The sequence below is a fragment of the Papio anubis genome, chromosome 2 (genome assembly GCF_008728515.1).
Source record: "Papio anubis isolate 15944 chromosome 2, Panubis1.0, whole genome shotgun sequence".
NCBI classification, from domain to species: domain Eukaryota; kingdom Metazoa; phylum Chordata; class Mammalia; order Primates; family Cercopithecidae; genus Papio; species Papio anubis.
In genome coordinates, this window is record NC_044977.1 from 21,354,414 (window position 1) to 21,376,387 (window position 21,974).

A 21,974-nucleotide genomic window follows, 5' to 3' on the forward strand; every position below is an offset into this window, starting at 1 on the left:
AGCTGAGGAAAGAGGTCTGGACTAGCTGGTAGTTCACCCACTAACTGAACAAAAAACAACAAATATTTTAAAACACAGCAAAAAACAAATTAGAATCTTACTGGGACTCTTTACTTCACATTATATTTAAATTTCATGAACACATAATCTATATGCTAAAAATTCCTAGTGGTAAAACTATTATTCTGAGAGAATGGACCACCACACTGTTCTGACTGGAAAAAGGATAGACACGGGATGAGGACATTGATGAGTTTGTTGTCATTTGAAGAGAGTTTAAAACTTCCTTTCGAAAGAGTCGAAGATATTAGAAGGTCATTGCTTTAAGTAGCCCCTTTATTTACATCTGTCAGTACAGTAAGAGATTAGTTAACTTGTACTGGGGAGAAAATCTGCTAGAATATAGAATGAGAGCAAGCTGCTTCATAAATTACTGATGCTAAGCTGTCTGACTCTGAGATTTACAGTGTTTTGGAAAATTAAATGCATATCAGGTATGAGCTAATAAGAAATTTCTTCGTTAAACTTAGCTTTTTAAGATTTTTGCCTTTTTTAAAGAATTATTCTCTTTAAGAATTAATGTATAATATGTTCAGATGTTTTGACAAGAATTCTACTTTTATTTTAAAAATAACTGTGTTGAAAGTTAGCAGTTTTTATCTGGGTCTTGGCTTCAAGCACTTATATACTGTCATTCAGATTACAGACCATATAACCAAAGTACTGTGTAGCTAATTATAGGTTATTCTAACTGAAAATAAAGTACCTTCCCCCCAAAACATTCATTTAATGGCTGAAACTGTAAATAGTAACATATAAAAGATCTTGTTATAGATTCCTAGAGCTAATTCCTAGTTTTCAGCCCCAAACTCCCATGTAATTCTTTCAAAATACACAAAACAAAATTGGTTTTGTTACTTTACAAAATTAAACTGAATATTTACTATTAAAAACCCAGAGGCAATATTTTAACATCATCTCCTTTTTTAAAAATTCATTTAAAATACAAGCTCGCAAAAATCAAAAGTGGTTAGGATCTAGATTAGATAACATTTTGAAAGGATGTTAAAGATGAATAAAATATTAATGCATATATATACACACACATTTATATGCATATAATACATATACACACATGTATATATATGTATTTTCATTTTAATCATAAAATAATCCCTAAAAAGATGTGTACATGAATCAAATTATAATAAAATAAGTTAAATGTACTAATGATACTTGTTTTTAAATATAATTCCACATCAATCTGCTTAATGAAGTACAGAAACATCAGCTAACTTTGTAAATTAAGATAGTCAGCTTTAAGATTTGCTTTAGAGTGTGGTATGCCTATATATGCAAATCTTCTTTGAGATCATTTCAACAATTTCATCGTTAGGAGTACGGGATTCAAATGTGGTAAGTTGAACAAAATCAATACTGAACAACATACCTTTCAGATAAATTAAGGCTTTGGTGAAGAGGTTCTAATTTTTGACATGTCTCTAGGCTGTCAACAGATGTCGAAGGCAATGAGTCTGATTGCACCTTGTTGGCATCACATAAATTAGCATCGTTTCTAGGTAGGGTCTTTCTGAATTTTCGTCCTAAATCCGTCCATAGGACATTCGTCAACATAACTTTGAGTTGCCTGTTATACACATAAATAATTAGTATATATGGTACTACATATTGTAGAATACATGAATTCATCACAAACTAATATCTCCAGAAATTCTAAATTTCAGTTCTTCAAGTAACTATAGTAAATACCCTAAGAAAAAAGAAAAAATGCCCAACTATTATGGAAGATACCTTAAAAAGTAAAGTCTATTTCACTTAAGTTGAGATTTTCTTCAGAATTCTGTCAAGTGTACTACAAGTATCATTACACATGTACAGCTGCTAGACTCCTGGAAATGCATTCATGTTTATTAACAATGTTAGTGGAAGGACAGTGTTCATTTGCAGATCTCATCACAGATGTAACCACTGTTTGCACTAAAAATGTGTTTTTGTTTTAGCATTTGTTGATTCAGAAAACATTATTAAAACTAAGAGTGCACTACTGCATCATTCACATTCTTAAGCTTATAGAGTCTTAAGATACAGATTTAATTTTACCTTATTTCTAAAATAGGTCAACTTATAACATTTACCTTACTGTACCTATACAAATTTCAAAAAAAAAAAAAAAAAGACTGATAAATGCAAGCAGTTCCAGCAACAGTTTTGCTCATCATGTTTTACCCATCTTCTCATTCAATACATTTTTATGCTGAATACTTGAATAACTACGTTTAGTTCTGGAATTCCAAAAACTGTGGAATATAGTTTCTGCAGTGGTGTGAACAGGCTACAAGTGCACTTAAAACAATGTTAAGTGAGGAATGGCTGAAAGTACTGTGAAATGTTTAATCAGAAGAGTGTCTATTTTACTACCTATGAAACAGTTTTAGGCATTTTTTGTTTGTTTGCTTAACGAACACAAGAATATTAAGAAACAGCAATATGTTCATGTATTTTCAAGATAAAACAGGAACTCTCAAAAAAAAAACACTTGTTTTCAGCAGCCACTTGAGTGTATATCCCCAGACCATCTAGCAGGAAGAGGGTAAAGTCTCCAGCGTACTTCCACAGAACATACTGAAAACTCCAAACATGTTGCACAAAAAAAAAAAAAGAAAAAACACCAACATGGCACATGTATACATATGTAACAAACCTGCACGTTGTGCACATGTACCCTAGAACTTAAAGTATAATAAAAATAATAATAATAATAAAATAAAAAATAACTAAATAAAAAATTAAAAATAAATAAACAAAAGTTAAGCTATTAGTTTAAAAATTATTTAAAAATAAATGAGTGACATCTCTATGGATCAATAATAATTCATTCTACAAGCACTTACTGAACATCTTCCAGCAAAACAACTATGCTAGTATAATCTGGAGTTTCTGCTACAGACAAAATAGTTGAGTTTTTGCCTTCATGGGGTGTGCATTACAGAGAAGAATAAACCAATTCATTATTTAATTAGAATTATAATATGTGCTATGAAGAAGAAATACAGATGTTGCATTTCTTCTGAGACAAGTTTCTGAGAATATGACCTTGAAGCTGAAGTCTCAAAGAAGGACAGGCACTATCCAAAGGAAACAAGTAAAAAATGGAGAAAGGTCCAAAAAACAGGACAAAATGAAAATGAATAAAGCTTCTTCAAAGAAATTAAAGGACTTACCTGACTCATGTATTCAGAATAAAGAGGCAATGTGTCTAAGAATGGGCAGTTAGGCAGGACTTAGCAAACTATATTAAGGATCTGAGACTTTATGTCAACAACAACAGAAATTCAGTAGTCTTAATTAGGAAACAGTGAGATCAGAGCTACATTTTTAAAAGATCATTTTGATGTTTATGAAGAATAAAATGGAAGTACTAGGAATAATAGAGAATAAAAATTAATTTACGGAGATAATGATGACTTTATCAGAGGTAGTTTAGCAGAATGGTGGGAGCAGAAACCAGAATACGGTGGGATCAGTAAAGGGAAAGGAGCAAAGGAGAAATATGGTTGTGAAAGTGAAAAATAAGACAAGACCTGAAAACAGACATGAGAAGCAGGAAAGGGTTTTTAGTCAGTTATTGGTTGATTAGCTAGTTTAAGATAGGAAATTTCTGTGTAAGTTTAAATGCTTATGGGAAGCACGTAAGGGTTGAAGACACAGAAGGCAGGATAATTAACACAGTAAGTTTCCTAAGAAATTGCCTAAGTGCTAATATTTATTGAACATGTACTATATACCAGGCACTGTGCTAAGTATTTTACGATAATTTATTTCATTTAATCCTCACAACCACTCCATGAGGGGCTTAAAAATTATTCTCCTCGTGCAGTTGAGAAAACCAAGATAGACTGATTAATATCTAAGTAAACAAGTGAGTATTGAAAATGGGATCCAGAACCATACACTCTCAAATTTCTTGCCAGCCCTCTTAACTGCTTCACACTACACTGGTTTATGATAGGAGAAGAGGCATTCCTTTCATCCTTCCAAGGAGAAGGAACCAAGACCTCTTAAAAGTGATAGGAAAGATAAAGGAACATAGGTTTAAAAAAAGTTTTCAAATAATCATTGTAGAGAGGGGGAACACAAGCTTACTAAAGAAACGCAGTAAGGCTGTCTTACAGTTAAGACATCCCTGTGAGATTAACACATTCATAATGCCACAAATATCCTTTTTTTCCGCAGACAGATAATTGAGTTCACAGATGATTATTAATTGCAAAGAGGAAAAGGTGTCTTTACAATGAACAGATCTGGCAGGCACCGTCTTATGCAAGTGATCAAACATAGGACTACTAAGAGTGAAACAACCAGAAATTATGTATCCCCTGATATGTGCAATAAGAAGTACATGACATCAGGTATGAAATATTCCTGCCAAAAATGTAACCTGGCCCTAATCATAAGGGTAAGCCCAGAAAAATAATAAAAATATAGACTGTGAGGCATTCTACAGAACAACTGGTCTGGACTCCTCAAAACTCAATGTCATGGTTAAAAGGAAAAGGGCAGAGTAGATGGAAACTCTTCTAGATTAAGAGACTAATGGGGTATAATAACCAAATACAATGCATGAACCTGAATTTGATTCTATTAGGTAGGTACAAAAGTAAGTGCGGTTTTGGCCAAATAGATTTAAAAATAAATAAATAAAAGATATTTTGGGAACACTCAGGAAATTCTGATTGTGGATTTTATAGCAAATGATGATATGAAATTACTGTTAATTTTCTTGATAGTATATTATAATTTTTATGTAAGAGAATGTCATTGTTCTTAGGAAAACCAAGCTGAAGTATCTGAAGATAAAATACCATGATGCCTGCAACTTACTCTCAAATGGTTCCCCCAAAAATGTACGTATACGTGTAATGTATGTATACATGTACATATGTGATGCCCATCATCTATATACATGCATAAAAAGAGACCGAGAGATGGCAAACGTGCCAAAATGTTTAAAGACTATTAGTCTATTATTTATAAGTTTTACAACTGTACATTTTAAAATTCTAAATGACCAAATAAAAATGCAAACAAAACTTTAAGGAAATTTATTTTAAGGATAAAATGTAATTAAGTCTAATGGAAAAACTATATGACTTAGGTATTTGCTAAATTATTGGGGAAATTATTATCTCCATGGTAATTTTAGTAATTTCAAATATGAGACTATTCAATGTTGGGAAAAAGTCATTTTTCTATTCACTCAGACCAAATAAGAATTTACATTGGAAAATAACAAATCATTGGTAATTTTATTGATTATTCTAATAGTGAGTCTCTAAATGAGAAGAACAATTTGGCTTCTCCACAAAAATACTTATTTCATGTTTGATTTTTATTATAATTTGTCTGACTAAAAATATCCGGCAACAGAAGTTAGTAATCTTTTTCCCCCAAACTAATAAGGTGAAAAAATTCTAAACATCTACAACATTTAAGTGTCATAAGATTTCTCTGTATACCAGAAGAGAAACTTAAGAGTAAAGAGCAACATTTAAACCATGCAAAATAAAACCTAAATTTAGTATTTAGGGATATATACTTAGCTAACAATACTATTGAAGAAAAAGAAGGAAGTAATTACTTTGAAAGTTAGGGGAGTGGTTATCGTTAAAGCAGGGTCCCCAGCCCCCAGGTTGCCTTGTACCAATCTGTGGCCTGTTAGGAACTGGGCCACACAGCAGGAGGTGAACAGTGGGTGAGCGAGCATTACCGCCTGAGCTCTGCCTCCTGTCAGATCAGCAGCAGCATTAGATTCACATAGGAGCACGAACCCTATTGTGAACTTCACATGCAAGGGATCTAACTTGTGCACTCCTTATGAGAATCTAAAGCCTGATGATCTGAGGTGGAAGAGTTTCATGCCTAAACCACTCCCCACAACACCCACCCACTCCCACTCTCAACCCCACCCATGGAAAAATTGTCTTCCACGAAACCAGTCCCTGGTGCCAAAAAAGGTTGGGGACTGCTGCTTTAAAGGGTTATCATTTTCAGGGGTTGAGAACTTTTGAGGCAGTTTTCTGTTTTGTTCCTCAGTGGTGGTTAAAATCTACCTTGTTAAAAATACATTAAATTTAATGAATGATTCATTGAACTGTTTAACTTTCAGTATTTTTTTGTTAGTTACATTGTATTTCACAGTAAAAATGAAAAGTAAAAGGCAGCTAAACAGAGAACTCCACCTAACCCAACAATCTATATACTTAGGTAGGCTGGTTCCTGTTACTTGCCGAGGCTTTTTAGAACCATCCAATTATCTATTTACAAAATGTCCCTTTGAAAGCTCCAAACCATTATACTAACACTCACTTAATTTTTTATGAGGGGAAATGATCATGATCCATATACTCAGATTCTTTAAAAAATAGCATTCCTAAAAAACAAGAAATATACTGTATCTTTTCAGTTTTACATATGAGAAATTTTATAATTGTAGGAAGACCCAACATAATCACAGCAGAAAAAAAAATAAGGTTTTTTGCCTATTAATTAAAAAAAACACTGATTTTCCAGAAATTTTTTTTTAAAAAAAACCTCAATTTTTAAAATTTTTCAACAAAAGTAGTTTATCAATGAATACATAAACATGACTTAATTATAAAGCTTGGCCAAATAAATTCAGATATCAGAAAAAAGAATCCTCCCTCAGACTTGTAGTCCTATATTTTGATTCTAGAAAATAAACTAACAATTGGGATGAAGGCATTGTTTTCATTAATTTGTCATAATTTTATTTAGAGTATTTCTTGTCCTTCAAAAAAAATGGAGAAAACATTTGGACACTTCACCAAAAAAACGCACAAATGGCCAACATGCATACAAAAAGACGTTCAATATTATTAATCTTATCTTCCTGGTCTTTAAAAAAAAAGTTTTAAAAAGGAGGAAGGAGCAAAAGAAATTCAACGGATATTCTAGAGAAGATTTTTTAAAGTCCAATAAAGCACATGAAAAAATGTTCATCATCATCAGTCATCAAGGAAATGCAATTAAAACCACAAACAGATACTACTACACCTCCATTAGAAAGGATGATGATAAAGAGGCTGGCCATGTAAGTGTTGGCAGGGGTGTGGAGAAAATGAAACCCTCCTACCTGGCTAGTGGTGGGAATGTAATATGGCACAATCACTTACAGCAGTCTGACAGTTTCTTACGAAGTTAGGAATGCACCTACCATATGACCCAGCAATCCAACTCCTAGGTATTGACCCAAAAGAAATGAAAACAGGCTCCCAACACAATGGCTGACTAGATGCAGCCAGGTGGAATAGCTACCACCAAGGGACCAAGACGATGAGTACACTCCTAATAGATCTTCAGAGGGAAGGCACAGAGACTGGATGGAGGGAAGACACAGAAGCCAGGCTGAACGTGGGAACCTTGCACACGGCTACCATGTACCAGGACTCATTCATAGCCCCCAGTGACTCTGGGGGGCAACAAGTGAGTTGAACTGGCAAGGAGCAATCCACTCTCCTGAAGGGTCTCCAGAATCCCAGCACGAGGAGACTCCTCAACCACCACGGACACTTGAGTTGACAGGGAGAGCTGCTTAGAGAAGTGGTAGGAGCAGCACACCAGCTGATGTGGAGCCTAGAAGGTTTGGTGCAGGAGAGTCCGTAGCAGAGCATGGCCAGTGAAGGCCATCACCCTAGGCTCGACTTGCTCCCATCAGAGACTTGAGCCCTAGGGGAACTGCTGGACCTGAACTCTGCAGGGTTGTCTTGCCTATCAAACAAGGCCAGTCTGACCTGACCATCCTTGGTCTGTGGCCACTCCCAGGGCTGCAGTCTGGTGGAGTCTGCTTGCAGGGCAGCACTGGATGCCCTGGGGTCCTGTATCATAGCTCCTGCACTGGAGGACCTGCCTAACAGGGAGAGAGCTCCAGTGGGGTGGCCCCCAAAACCATGCACAAGCCTGCCACTCCCTCCACACACTGCAGCTTCCCCTGGGCCCATGGCAACCCCCCACTCCTCCACCCCGCACATTGCTTTGCTGATGTAGATGTGTGCAGCAAGGTTTTGCTTTCCTTGCCCCAGCAGCATGTGACTGTGCATGCACCCTGCCCTGCCACTGTGGGAGTGCGGTCCATCCCCCTCTCCCCACTGACCACCATTGCAGTGCAAGCCATGGCGAGCACAGAGCCAGCCAACCTTGCCCCTGGAAGTACCTCACCCTTGCACCAACACTGCCAGGAAGTGAAGCCAGGCACAAAGAACAGCACACCTTCCCCCACCCTGAGCAACCATCCCTGCCTACAGCACACACAGAAAGCACAAAGACCTGTACCCACCAGCACTACCACACCAGTGCCAACACCACCAACAGCACAACCACCCACACAGTCACCAGCAGGGATTCCTGCTACCCCGCCAGCCACATTGCCTCTGCCACTGTGGTGAACACTCACATGAAGGCAGGCACCCTGGCACCCACTAGCACCCTGCCATAGCCAACGGACATGCACAAGGCCACACTGTGTGATATGGTTTGGCTGTGTCCCCACCCAAATCTCATCTTCCCACATGTTGTGGGAGGGACCTAGTGGGAGTTCATTGAATCATAAGGGCAGTTTCCCCATACTGTTCTCATGGAAGTGAATACATCTCACAAGATCTAATGGTTTTATAAAGGGAAACCCCTTTCACTTGGTTTTCGTTCCCTCTTGTCTACCACCATGTAAGACGTTCCTTTCACCTTCTGCCATAATTGTGAGTCCCTGCAAAGCCACATGGAACTGTGAGTCCATTAAACCTCTTTTTCTTTATAAATTACTGAGTCAAGGGTATGCCTTTATCAGCAGCCTAAGAACACACTAATACACTGCCACTGCTGCTGGCACATGCAAATGAGGATACATCCAGCTGCCACTGCACTACAAAATGCTTTGGCTGACACCACCCATTGGAGAGTAGTCACCAGCAGTCCAGGAGCACCTCGGCCCCCTAGAACAGTGGATTCCTAACCTTGAGGTACCAAAGAACAAAGTTGGGGTCTGATACAAGTCGACTCCACAGAGTTGAAGCACACAATCCAGGAGGAGTTGGGAGCTGAGTGGTGGTACCCTAAAATCTTCCAGAAACAAAGCCAGTTGGCTGACTCCACCTTATACCACAATCAAACCCTCAAGGTCATCAAATAAGATAAAAGAAAAAGACTCTACCCAAAGGTTAGCAAATTCAAAGACTGAAGGAACATGAGCCCACAAAGATGAGAAAGAACCAGCAAAAGAACACTGACAACTCAAAAAGCCCGAGTGCCTTCTTTCTTCCAAAGAACCGAACCATCTCTCCAGCAAGGGTTCTGAACTAGGCTGAGATGGCTGAAATGACAGAATAGAATTCAGAATATGCGTAGGAATGAAGATCATTGAGATGCAAGAGTATGTTGAAAACCAATCCAAGGAAGCTAAGAATCACAATAAAACAATGCAGGAGCTGACAGACAAAATAGTCAGTACATAAAGAAACCAATCAACCTGATACAGCTGAAAAATATACAAGAATTTCATAATGCAATCACAAGTATTAATAGCAGAATAGACCAAGTGGAGCAAAGAATCTCAATGCCTGAAGACTGACTTTCTGAAATAAGACAGAAATAAGACAGTCAGACAAAAATAGAGAAAAAAGAATAGAAAGAAACAAAACCTCCGAGAAATAAGGGATTATGTAAAGAGACTAAATCTACAACTCACTAGTGTACCTGAAAGAGATGGAGAGATGGTAACCAACATGGAAAACATATTTCTGAATATCGTCCATGAGAACCTCCCCAACCTAATCAGAGAGGCCAACATTCCCCAACCTATCATTAATGGGTTCTGTCACCCATGAGAACTTCCCCAACCTAGCTAGAGAGGCCTAGCAGAGAACCCAAGTAAGACATTTCACAAGAAGATCATCCCAAAGACACATAATCATAGGATTCTACAAGGTCAAAATGAAAGAAAAAATGTTACAGGCAGCTAAAAAGGTCAGGTCACCTACAAAGGGAAGCCCATCAGACTAACAGCAGACATCTCAGCAGAAACCATAAAAGCCAAAACAGGTTAGGGAACAGCATTCAATGTTCTTAAAGAAAATAAATTCCAACCCAAAATTTGATATGCAGCCAAACTAAGCTTCATAAGTGAAGGAGAAATAAGATTTTTTTTTTTTTTTTTTGAGATAGTCTCGCTCTGTCGCCCAGGCTGGAGTGCAGTGGCGCCATCTTGGCTCACTGCAACCTCTGCCTCCCGGGCTCAAGTGATTCTCCTGCCTCAGCCTCTCGAGTAGCTGGGATTACAGGCACCGGCCACCATGCCCAACTAATTTTTTTATTTTCAGTAGGGACAGGGTTTCACCATGTTGGCAAGGCTGATCTTGAACGCCAGACCTCAAGTGATCCTCCCACCTCAGCCTCCCAAAGTGCTGGGATTACAGATGTGAGCCACGGCATCCGGCCTGAGAAGATTCTTTTCAGACAAGCAAAAGCCGAGGAAAATGGTTACCATGCAACCTGCCTTGGAAGAGCTCCTGAAAGAAGCACTAAATATGGAAAGGAAACAAAGTTACCAGCCACTAGGAAAACACACTGAAGTACACAGACCAGTGACACTATAAAAGAACTACAGAAACAAGTCTGCATAATAACTAGCTAACATCCCCAACTTATTCTATGAGGCCAGTATCATTCTGATACAAAAACTTGGCAGAGACAAAATGAAAAATTTAAGGCCAATATCCTTTATGAATATCAACGCAAAAGTCTTCAACAAAATACAGGCAAATCAAATCCAGCAGCATATCAAAAAGCATATCAAAAAGCAGGCTTTATACCTGGGAATGAAAGGGTGGTTCAACATATGCAAATCAGAAATTTGAGGCCAGGTGCAGTTGCTCACACCTGTAGTCTTAGCACTTTGGGAGACCAAGGCAAGAGGACTACCTGAGCTCAGGAGTTTGAGACTAGCCTGGGCAACATGGCAAAACCCCATCTCTACTAAAAATACAAAAAATTAACCGGGAGTGGTGGTGCACACCTGTAGTCTCAACTACTCGAGAAGCTAAAGCACGAGAATTGCTTAAACCCGGGAGGTGGCGGTTGCAGCAATCCCAGATAGCACCACTGAACTCCAGACTGGGTGACAGAGCAAGACTCTGTCTCAAAAAAAAAAAAAAAAAAAAAAAAAAAAAAAAAATTGATTCATCACATATACAGAACTAAAGACAAAAACCACATAATTACTTCAATACATGCAAAATTGAATTTCTGTGGGACCTGGCAAAATGCACCTCTGATTTCATTCAGGTACAATGCATCAGCACAGAATTTCCTTTTTCTTTTTCTTTTCTTTTGAAGAAAATAATATCAAATAAATTTTTTATTTTTTATTATTGTACTTTAAGGTCTGGGGTACATGTGCACAACATGCAGGTTTGTTACATAGGTATACATGTGCCATGGTGGTTTGCTGCACTCATGCACTCGTCATTTACATTAGGTATTTCTCCTAATGCTATCCCTCCCCCGGTCCCCACCCCACAACAAGTCCTGGTGTGTGATGTTCCCTGCCCTGTGTCCATGTGTTCTCATTGTTCGACCCCCACTAATGAGTAAGAACATGCAGTGTTTGGTTTTCTCTTCCTGTGTTACTTTTGTGAGAATGATGGTTTCCAGTTTCATCCATGCTCTGGCAAAGGACATGAAACCATCCTTTTTTATGGTTGCATAGTATTGCATGGTGTATATGTGCCACATTTTCTTTATCCAGTCTATCATTGATGGGCATTTGGGTTGGTTCCAAGTCTTTGCTATTGTGAATAGTGCTGCAATAAACATACATGTGCATGTGTCTTTATAGTAGAATGATTTATAACCCTTTGAGTATATACCTAGTAATGGGATTGCTAGGTCAAATGGTATTTCTAGTTCTACATCCTTAAGGAATCACCACACTATTTCCACAATGGTTGAACTAATTTACACTCCCACCAACAGTGTAAAAGTGTTCCTATTTCTCCACATCCTCTCCAGCATCTGTTGTTTCCTGACTTTTTAATGATCGCCATTCTAACTGGCGTGAGATGGTATCTCATTGTGGTTTTAATTTGCATTTCTCAAATGACCAGTGATGATGAGCATTTTTTTTCAGAAGTTTGTTGGCTGCATAAATGTCTTCTCTTGAGAAGTGTCTTTTCATACCCTTTGCCCACCTTTTGATGGTGTTCTTTTTTTTTCTTGTAAATTTGTTTAAGTTCTTGGTAGATTCTGGGTATTAGCCCTTTGTCAGATGGATAGATTGCAAAAATTTTCTCCCATTCCATAGGCTGCCTGTTCACTCTTCTGATAGTTTCTTTTGCCGTGCAAAAACTCTTTAGTTTAATTAGATCCATTTGTCTATTTTGGCTTTTGTTGCCATTGCTTTTGGTGTTCTAGTCATGAAACCTTTGCCCATGCCTATGTCCTGAATGGTACTGCCTAGGTTTTCTTCTAGGGTTTTTATGATATTAGGTCTTACATTTAAGTCTTTAATCCATCTTGAGATAATTTTTGTATAAGGTGTAAGGAAGGAGTCCAGTTTCAGCTTTCGGCATATGGCTAGCCAGTTTACCCAACACCGTTTATTAAATAGGGAATCCTTTCCCCGTTGCTTTTGCCAGGTTTGTCGAAGATCAGATGGTTGTAGATGTGTGGTGTTATTTCTGAGGTCTCTGTTCTGTTCCATTGGTCTATATCTCTGTTTTGGTACCAGTACCATGATGCTTTGGTTACTGTAGCCTTGCAGTATAGTTTGAAGTCAGGTAGCATGATGCCTCCAGCTTTGTTCTTTTTGCTTAGGATAGTCTTGGCAATGCGGGCTCTTTTTCGGTTCCATATGAACTTTAAAGTAATTTTTTTCCAATTCTGTGAAGAAAGTCAGTGGTAGCTTGATGGAGATAGCACTGAATCTATAACTTTGGGCAGTATGGCCATTTTCACAATATTGATTCTTCCTACCCATGAGCATGGAATGTTTTTCCATTTGTTTGTGTCCTCTTTTATTTCCTGGAGCAGTGGTTTGTAGTTCTCCTTGAAGAGATCCTTTGCATCCTGCGTAAGCTGGATTCCTAGGTATTTTATTCTCTTTGTAGCAATTATGAACTGGAGTTCACTCATGATTTGGCTCTCTGTTTGTCTGTTATTGGTGTACAGGAATGCTTGTGATTTTTGCACATTGATTTTGTATCCTGAGACTTTGCTTAAGTTGCTTATCAGATTAAGGGGATTTGGGGCTGAGACGATGGGGTTTCCTAAACATACAATCATGTCATCTGCACGCAAAGACAATTTGACTTCCTCTTTTCCTATCTGACTATCCTTTATTTCTTTCTCTTGCCTGATTGCCCTGGCCAGAACCTCCAATACTATGTTGAATAGGAGTGGTGAGAGAGGGCATCCCTGTCTTGTGCTGGTTTTCAAAGGAAATGCTTCCAGCTTTTGCCGATTCAGTATGATATGGCTGTGGGTTTGTCATAAATAGCTTTTATTATTTTGAGACACATTCCATCAATGCTTAGTTTATTGAGAGTTTTTAGCATGAAGGGCTGTTGAATATGTCGAAGGCCTTTTCTGCATCTATTGAGATGATCATGTGGTTTTTGTCATTGGTTCTGTTTATGTGACGGATTACATTTATTGATTTGTATATGTTGAACCAGCCTTGCATCCCAGGGATGAAGCAGACTTGATCATGGTGGATAAGCTTTTTGATGTGCTGCTTAATTCAGTTTGCCCATGTTTTATTGAGGATTTTCACATTGATTTCATCAGAGATATTGGCCTAAAATTTTCTTTTTCTGTTGTGCTTCTGCCAGGTTTTGGTATCAGGATGATACCGGACTCATAAAATGAGTTAGGGAGATTTCCCTCTTTTTCTGTTGATTGGAATAGTTTCAGAAGGAATGGTGCCAGCTCCTCTTTGTATTATCTCTGATAGAATTCAGCTGTGAATCCATCTGGTCCTAGACTTTTTTGGTTGTCAGGCTATTAGTTATCACCTCAATTTCAGGGACTGTTATTGGTCTATTTAGAGATTCAATTTCTTCCTGGTTTAGTCTTGGGAGGGTATATTTGTCCAGGAATTTATTCATTTCTTCTAGATTTTTTAGTTTATTTGCATAGAGTTGTTTATAGTATTCTCTGATGGTAGTTTGTATTTCTGTGGGATCAGTGGTAATATACCCTTTCTCATTTTTTATTGCATCTATTTGATTCTTCTCTCTTTTCCTCTTTATTAGTCTGGCTAGCAATCTGTCTATTTTGTTGATCTTTTCAAAAAACCAGCTCCTGGATTCACTGATTTTTTTTGAAGAGTTTTTTCTATCTCTATCTCCTTTAGTTCTGCTCTGATCTATTTCTTGCCTTCTGCTAACTTTTGAATTTGTTTGCTCTTGCTTCTCTAGTTCTTTTAATTGTGATGCTATGGTGTCGATTTTAGATCTTTCCCGCTTTCTCTTATAGGCATTTAGTGCTATAAATTTCCCTCTACACACTGCTTTAAATGTGTCCCAGAGATTCTGGTATGTTGTGTCTTTGTTCCCATTGGTTTCAAAGAACATCTTTATTTCTGCCTTCATTTCGTTATTTACCCAGTAGTCATTCAGGAGCTGGTTGTTCAGTTTCCATGTAGTTGTGCGGTTTGAGTTTCTTAATCCTGAGTTCTAATTTGATTGCACTGTGGTCTGAGAGATAGTTTGTTGTGATTTCTGTTCTTTTACATTTGCTGAGGAGTGTTTTACTTCCAATTATGTGGTCAATTTTGGAATAGATGTGATGTGGTGCTGAAAAGAATGTATATTCTGTTGATTTGGGGTGGAGAGTTCTGTAGATGTCTATTAAGTCTGCTTGGTCCAGAGTTGAGTTCAAGTCCTGGATATTCTTATTAATTGTTTGTCTCATTGATCTGTCTATACTGACAGTGGGGTGTTAAACTCTCCCACTATTATTGTTTGGGAGTCTACGTCTCTTTGTAGGTCTCTAAGAACTTGCTTTATGAATCTGTGTGCTCCTGCAGTGGGTGCATATATATTTAGGATAGTTAGCTCTTCTCGTTGCATTGATCCCTTTACCATTATGTAATGCCCTTCTTTGGTTTTTTGGATCTTGGTTGGTTTAAAGTCTGTTTTATCAGAGACTAGGATTGCAATCCCTGCTTTTTTTGTTTGTTTGTTTTTGTTTTCCATTTGTCTGGTAGATCTTCCTTCATCACTTGAGGTCAAGAGATCGAGACCATCCTGGCCAACATGGTGAAACCCTGTCTCTACTAAAAATACAAAAATTAGCTGGGTGTGGTGTCGTGGGTCTGTAGTACTAGCTACTCAGGAGGCTGAGGAAGGAGAATCACTTGAACCCAGGAGGCAGAGGTTGCAGTGAGCCGAGATGGCGCCACTGTACTCCAGCCTGGTGGACAGAGCAAGACTCTGTCCCCCCCCCCAAAAAAAAAATCATCATCCCTGAAGTCTGCCTTGGACTCTGCCTTTCCAGTACATGCATTTGTTACTTGACAACTAGTCAAATACTAAGGAAAGCAGTTTTTGAAAGAAAAGGAGTTATCTTATTCTTTGAAATTAAAAGGGGATTTTGTCTTGCACCTTAGGTACCAGCATGGCCACAGCAGGGCAGAGCACCAAGGAAGCTCTTGGGGTTGCTAATTCTAGGACGTGACCCTATGACGGCACTTTTGGCCTGATCTGAAGCAGAGGGGAGCTCACTGCCCTAAAGGTTAAGTCCCAGGCCAGGCAGCATTCACAACAAGCCAACTAAAGAGACCTCGGGCCTTAAGGGAACATCGCAGGTAGTCTGGCAGTACTCCTTGCGGCCTGGGGTAGCAATGGCTATGGAGTGAGGCTCTTCTGCTTTTGGGAAAGGGAGGGAAGAGTGGGGAGGATTGCTTCTTGTCATTTGAGTGCCAGCTCAGCTGCAATACAATAGAACACCAGTGGACTTCTAAGGTTTTTGACTCTAGTTCCTGACTCCCAGACAGCACTTCTGGACTCACCAAGGGCTTGGGATATCTTGCCATCCTGAAGGAAAGGACTTGGACCTGGCTGCCTTTGTCACTTGCTGATCACAGAGCCCTGGACCCTTAAGCAAACACAGGCAGTAGCCAGGGAGTAGCGACAGCAGGCCTTGGGCGAGACCCAGGCTGTGCTGGCTTCAGGTCTGACCCAGCACAGTCACAATGCTGGTGGCCACAGGGGTGCTTAGGTCACTCCACCCCCAGCTTTAGGTGACTTAGAATAGAGACTGTATGTTTGGGAGAAAGTAAGGGAAAAGAACAAGGGTCTCTGCCTGGTAATCCAGAGAATTCTCCCAGTTCTTGTACAAGACTATCAAGACAGTACCTCTATGAGTCTGTAAGAATCACAGCATTACTGGGTTGGGGTGCACCCTAAAGCTTAGAGCATAACACCCAGCTCTTTTCCAATATCTGAAAAGCCTTCCCAAAAAGGATGGCTACAAATAAGCATAGATAGAGAAGCCTACAATAAAAACCCAACTCTTCAATGCCCAGACAATGAAGAACATCTACTAGCATCAGCATCACCAAGGAAAATAATCACTGGAAGGTACAAAACTCAGTGGTAATAATAAGTACACAGAAAAACAAAGAATGTCATAACACTGTAACTGTGGTGTGTAAACTACTCTTATCCTACATAGAAAGACTATATGATAAACCAACCAAAAATAATAACTATAATAACTTTTCAAGACAGTCAATACAATAAAGATACAAATAGAAACAAAAAAAAAGTTAAAAAGCAGGGGGACAAAATTAAGGCATAGAGTTTTTATTAAGTTTCATTTTGCTTGTTGTTTATGCAAAAAGTGTTATCATCAGGTTAACATAAAGGGTAATAAGATAGTATTTGCAAGCCTTATGGCAACCTCAAACCAAAAAACCTACAATAGATATGCAAAAAATAAAAAGCAATAAACCAAATCATATTACCAAAGAAAATCAGTTTCACTAGAGGAAGACAGGAAGGAAAGAAAAGGGAAAAAAAAAAAAAAAAAAAAAAACAAGAAAGAGAAGACCACAAAACAATCAGAAAACAACTAAATGGCAGGAAATAAGTTCTTACTTATCAATACTAACATTGAATATAAATGCACTAAACTCTCCAACTTAAAAACATGAACGGATGAAAACTCATTCATCTGCTGCCTACAAGAAACACACTTCACCTGTAAAGACACACATAAACTAAAAATAAAGGGACAGAAAAATGTACTCCATGCCAATGAAAACCAAAAAAGAACCGGAGTCACTACACTTCTATGAGACAAAACAGATCTCAAGACAAAAATGATAAGAAGAGACAAATGGGCCACTATATAATGATAAAGAGGTCAATGCAGCAAGAGGATATAACAATTTAAAATATATAGGCACCCAACCCTGGAACATCCTGATACACCAAGGAAATAATATTAGAGCTAAAGTGAGAGATAGACCCCAATAAAATAATAGCTGGAGACTTCAGCACCCCACTTTCAGCACTGGACAGATCTTCCAGACAGAAAATCAACAAAGAAGCATCAGACTTAATCTGCACTATAGACCAAATGGATCTAATACATATTTACAGACCATTTCATCCAAGAGCTGCAGAATACACATTCTTTTTCCTCAGTACATAGATCATTCTTAAGGATAGACCATCTGTTAGGTCAATAAACGAGTCTTAAAACTTTCCAAAAAACTGAAATAATATCAAGCATCTTCTCTGACCACAATGGAAAATTAGAAATTAATAACAAGAGGAATTATAGATACTATACAAATATATGGAAATAAAACTCTATGTTCCTGAATGGCCAATGGGCCAATGAAGACATTAAGAAAGAAAACTGAAAAATTTCTTGAAACAAATGATATTGGAAACACAATATAGCAAAACATATAGGATACAGCACAAGTAATATTCAGAGGAAAGTTTATAGCTTTAAGTGCTATAAACTTTATTAAATAAACAATCTAATGATACATCTTATAAAACTAAAATACATCAAAAAAGAGAAAAAACTTTATTAAATAAACAATCTAATGATACATCTTATAAAACTAAAATAGCAAGAACAAACCAAACCCAAAATTAGAAGAGAAAAAATAAAGACAGAAAAAACAAATGAAATTGAAATTTTAAAAATACAAAAGATTAATGAAACAAAAAGTTTTTTTTTTCAAAAGTTAAAACAAAATTGACCAATCTTTAGCCAACCTAAGGGAAAAAAAAGAAAATACGAATAAATAAAATCAGAAATTAAAAAGGAGGCATTACAACTAATACTACAGAAATTCAGAGGATCATTAGTGGTTACAATGAGCAACTATATGCCAATAAATTGGAAAATCTAGAAGAAATGGAATCCCTGGATACATACAATCTAACAAAACTAAACCAAGAAGAAATTCAAAATCTGAACAGACCAATAACAAGCAATGAGATCAAAGCTGTAATTAAAAGAAGTCTCCCAGTAAAGGAAAGCCAATGGGTTCACTGCTAAATTCTACCAAACATTTAAATAAGAACAAATGCCAATCCTACTCAAGCTATTCCAAAAAAGAGAGGAGGAGGGAATACTTCCAAACTCATTCTACATGTCCAGTATTACCCTGACACTAAAACCAAACAAAGAAACATCAAAAAAAAGAAAACTACAGGCCAGTATCTCTGATGAATATTGATGCAAAAATACTCAACAAAATAGTAGCAAGCCAAATTCAACAATACATTAGAAAGATAATTCATCATAACAATGTGGGATTTATCCCTATGATGCAAAGATGGTTCAACATACAAAAACCAATCAACATAATTCACCATATCAACAGAATGAAGGATAAAAATCATATGGTCATTTCTGTTGATGCTGAAAAAGCATTTGATAAAATTCAATAGTCCTTCATAATAAAAAAAAAACTGGGAATAAAAGGAGCATGCCTCACATAATAAAAGCCATATATGACAGACCCACATAGCTAGTATACTAAATAGAGAAAAAACTGAAAGCCTTCTCCCTAAGATCTAGAACACAACAAGGATGTCTACTGTCATCACTGTTATTTAACATAGTATTGGAAGTTCTAGCTAGAGCAATTAGATAACAGAAAGACATAAAGGACATCCAAATTGGAAAGGAAGAAGTCAAATTACTCATTTGCTGATGATATGATCCAATGTTTGGAAAAACCTACAGACACCACGAAAAAACTATTAGAAGTAATAAACAAATTCAGTAAAGTTGCAGGATACAAAATCAACATACAAAAAAATCAGTAGCATTTCTATATGCCACCAGTGAAAAACATGAAAAAAAATTTAGTAATCTCACTTACAATAATAGCCACACATAAAATTACCTAGGAATTAACCAAAGAAGGGAAATATCTCTATAATAACAATAAAACAATTATTAAGAAATATGACAAGAACACCAAAAACTGGAAAATTACTCCATGTTCATGGATTCAAAGAATCAATATTGTGAAAATCTCCATGCCACCCAAAGCAATCTACAGATTAAATGCTATCCCCATCAAAACACCAGTGACATTCTTCACAGAAATAGAAAAAATAATCTTAAAATTTACATGGAATCACAAAAGACCCAGAACAGGCAAAGTTATCCTAAGTACAAAGAACACAACTGGAGGAATCACATTACCTGACTTCATATTATACTACGGAGCTATACTAACCAAAACAGCACGGAAATGCCATAAAAACAAACACACAGACCAATGGAACAAAACAGAGAACCCAGAAACAAACCTATACACCTACAGTGAACTCATTTTTGACACAGGTGCCAAGAACATACACTGAAGGAAAGACACCTCTTCATCAAGTGATCCTGGGAAAACTGAATATTGATAGGCAAAAGAATAAACTAGACCCCTATCTCTCAACATATACAAAAAACAAATCAAAATGGATTAAAGACTGAAATCTGAAACCTCAAACTATGAAACTACTACAAGAAAACACTGGGGAAAATCTCCAGGACATTGGTCTGGGCTAATATTTCTTCAGCAATACGCGACAAGCACAGACAACAAAAGTAAAACTTGATAAATAGGATCACATCAACTTAAAAAGCTTCTGTACATGAAAGGGTACAACCAACAAAGTAAAGTGACAACCCACAGAATGTGAGAAAATATTTGCAAACTACCCATCTGACAAGGTATCAATAACCAGAATATATAAGGAGTCCAAACAACCCTACGGGAAAAAATCTAATAATGCGATCAAAAAATAGGCAAAAGATTTGAATAGATATTTTTCCAAAAAAAGATATACAAATGACAAACAGGCATATGAAAAGGTGTTCAACATCACTGATCATTAGAGAAATGCAAATCAAAACTACAATGAGATATCATCTCACCCCAGTTAAAATGGCTTATAGCCAAAAAAAAACAGGCAATAAATGCTCGCGAGGATGTGGAGAAAAGGGAACGCTTACACAGTTTAGGTGGGAATGTAAATTAATATAACCACTATGGAAAACAGGTTGGAGATTCCTCAAAAGCTGAAAATTGAACTACCATATGATCCAGCCATCCCACTGCTGGTATACACCAAAAAAGGAAATTAGTAGATTTGGAAGTGATCTCAGTGCCAATTAACAGATGAATGGATAAATAAAATGTAGCACATATATACAATGGAGTATATTCAGTCATACAAGAAAATGAGATTCAATCATGTGCAACAACATAGATGGGATTGGAGATCATTAGGTTAAGTGAAACAAGAAAGACAAACATCACGTGTTCTCACTTATTTGTGGGATCTAAAAATCAAAACAATTGAATTCATGGACCTAGAGAGTAGAAGGATGGTTACCAGAGGCTGGGAAGAGAACTAGGGGGCTGAGGGGCAGGTGGGGACAGTTAATGGCTATAATTAAAATAGAAAGAATGAATAAAACCTACTATTGATAGTATAATAGAGTAATATAGTCAATATTACTTAATCATATATTTTTAAATACCTTAAAGAATGTAATTGGATTGTTTGTAACTCAAAGGATAAATGCTTGAGGGGATGGATACCCCATTCTCCATGATATGCTTATTTCACATTGCCTGCCTATATATCAAAACATCTCATGTAGCCCATAAATACATACACCTACTATGTACCCACAAAAAAAAATTTTAATGATTTTAAATTTCTAAAAAAGGAATAAAAAATAAAATAGCCACATGGTAGCATGTGCCTGTAGTTCTAGCTACTTGGGAGGCTGAGGTGGGAGGGCTTGAGCCCAGGAGGTTGAGGCTACAGTGAGCTATGTGATCATGCTGGTGCACTCCAGCCTGGGCAACACAGCAAGACCCAGTCTCAAAAAAAGAAAAAAATATCCTAAAGCTCAACAATAAAAAACCAAATAAAACAATTTAAAAATAAGCATAGGGCTTGTGTAGCCATTTCTCCAAAGAAGATATATGAATCTCTAATAAATACATAAAAAGATGCTTTGTATCATTTATAAATAGGAAATGCAATTAAGACTACAATGAAATACCACTTCATACCATTAGGATGGCTACTATAAATTAAAAAAAAAAAAAAAAAAAAGTAACAAGTGTTGATGTGGATGTGAAGAAACTGGAAACTAGCCAGCAAGAACACAAAATGAGGTATGGCCATTGAGGAAAATAATACAGCAGTTGCTCAAGAAATTAAAAATATAATTACTATAAGATCAAGCAATTCCACTTCTGGATATACACCCAAAAGAATTAAAAACAGGGAGCTGAGATATTTGTATACCCACGTTAACAATCACAAAAATATTCAAGTAAACCAAGTGCCCACAGATGAATAAATATAGAAACGAAATGCGGCATA

General features: G+C 37.2%; 1 protein-coding gene across 8 annotated transcripts in view; it reads right to left on the bottom strand.

Annotated features, from left to right (window-relative positions):
* SENP7 (SUMO specific peptidase 7) overlaps positions 1–21,974 on the bottom strand; it is a 197,867-nt gene that overhangs the window by 97,344 nt on the left and 78,549 nt on the right. For 6 of the 8 annotated variants that reach the window (XM_021933985.2, XM_021933983.2, XM_021933981.2 and 3 more), the window contains one exon: positions 1,451–1,648. The exons of the other annotated variants lie outside the window; for them this stretch is intronic. In XM_021933985.2, the coding sequence (XP_021789677.1) occupies positions 1,451–1,648 (198 nt within the window). The remainder of the gene's footprint in view (positions 1–1,450; positions 1,649–21,974) is intronic. 8 annotated transcript variants of the gene reach the window in all.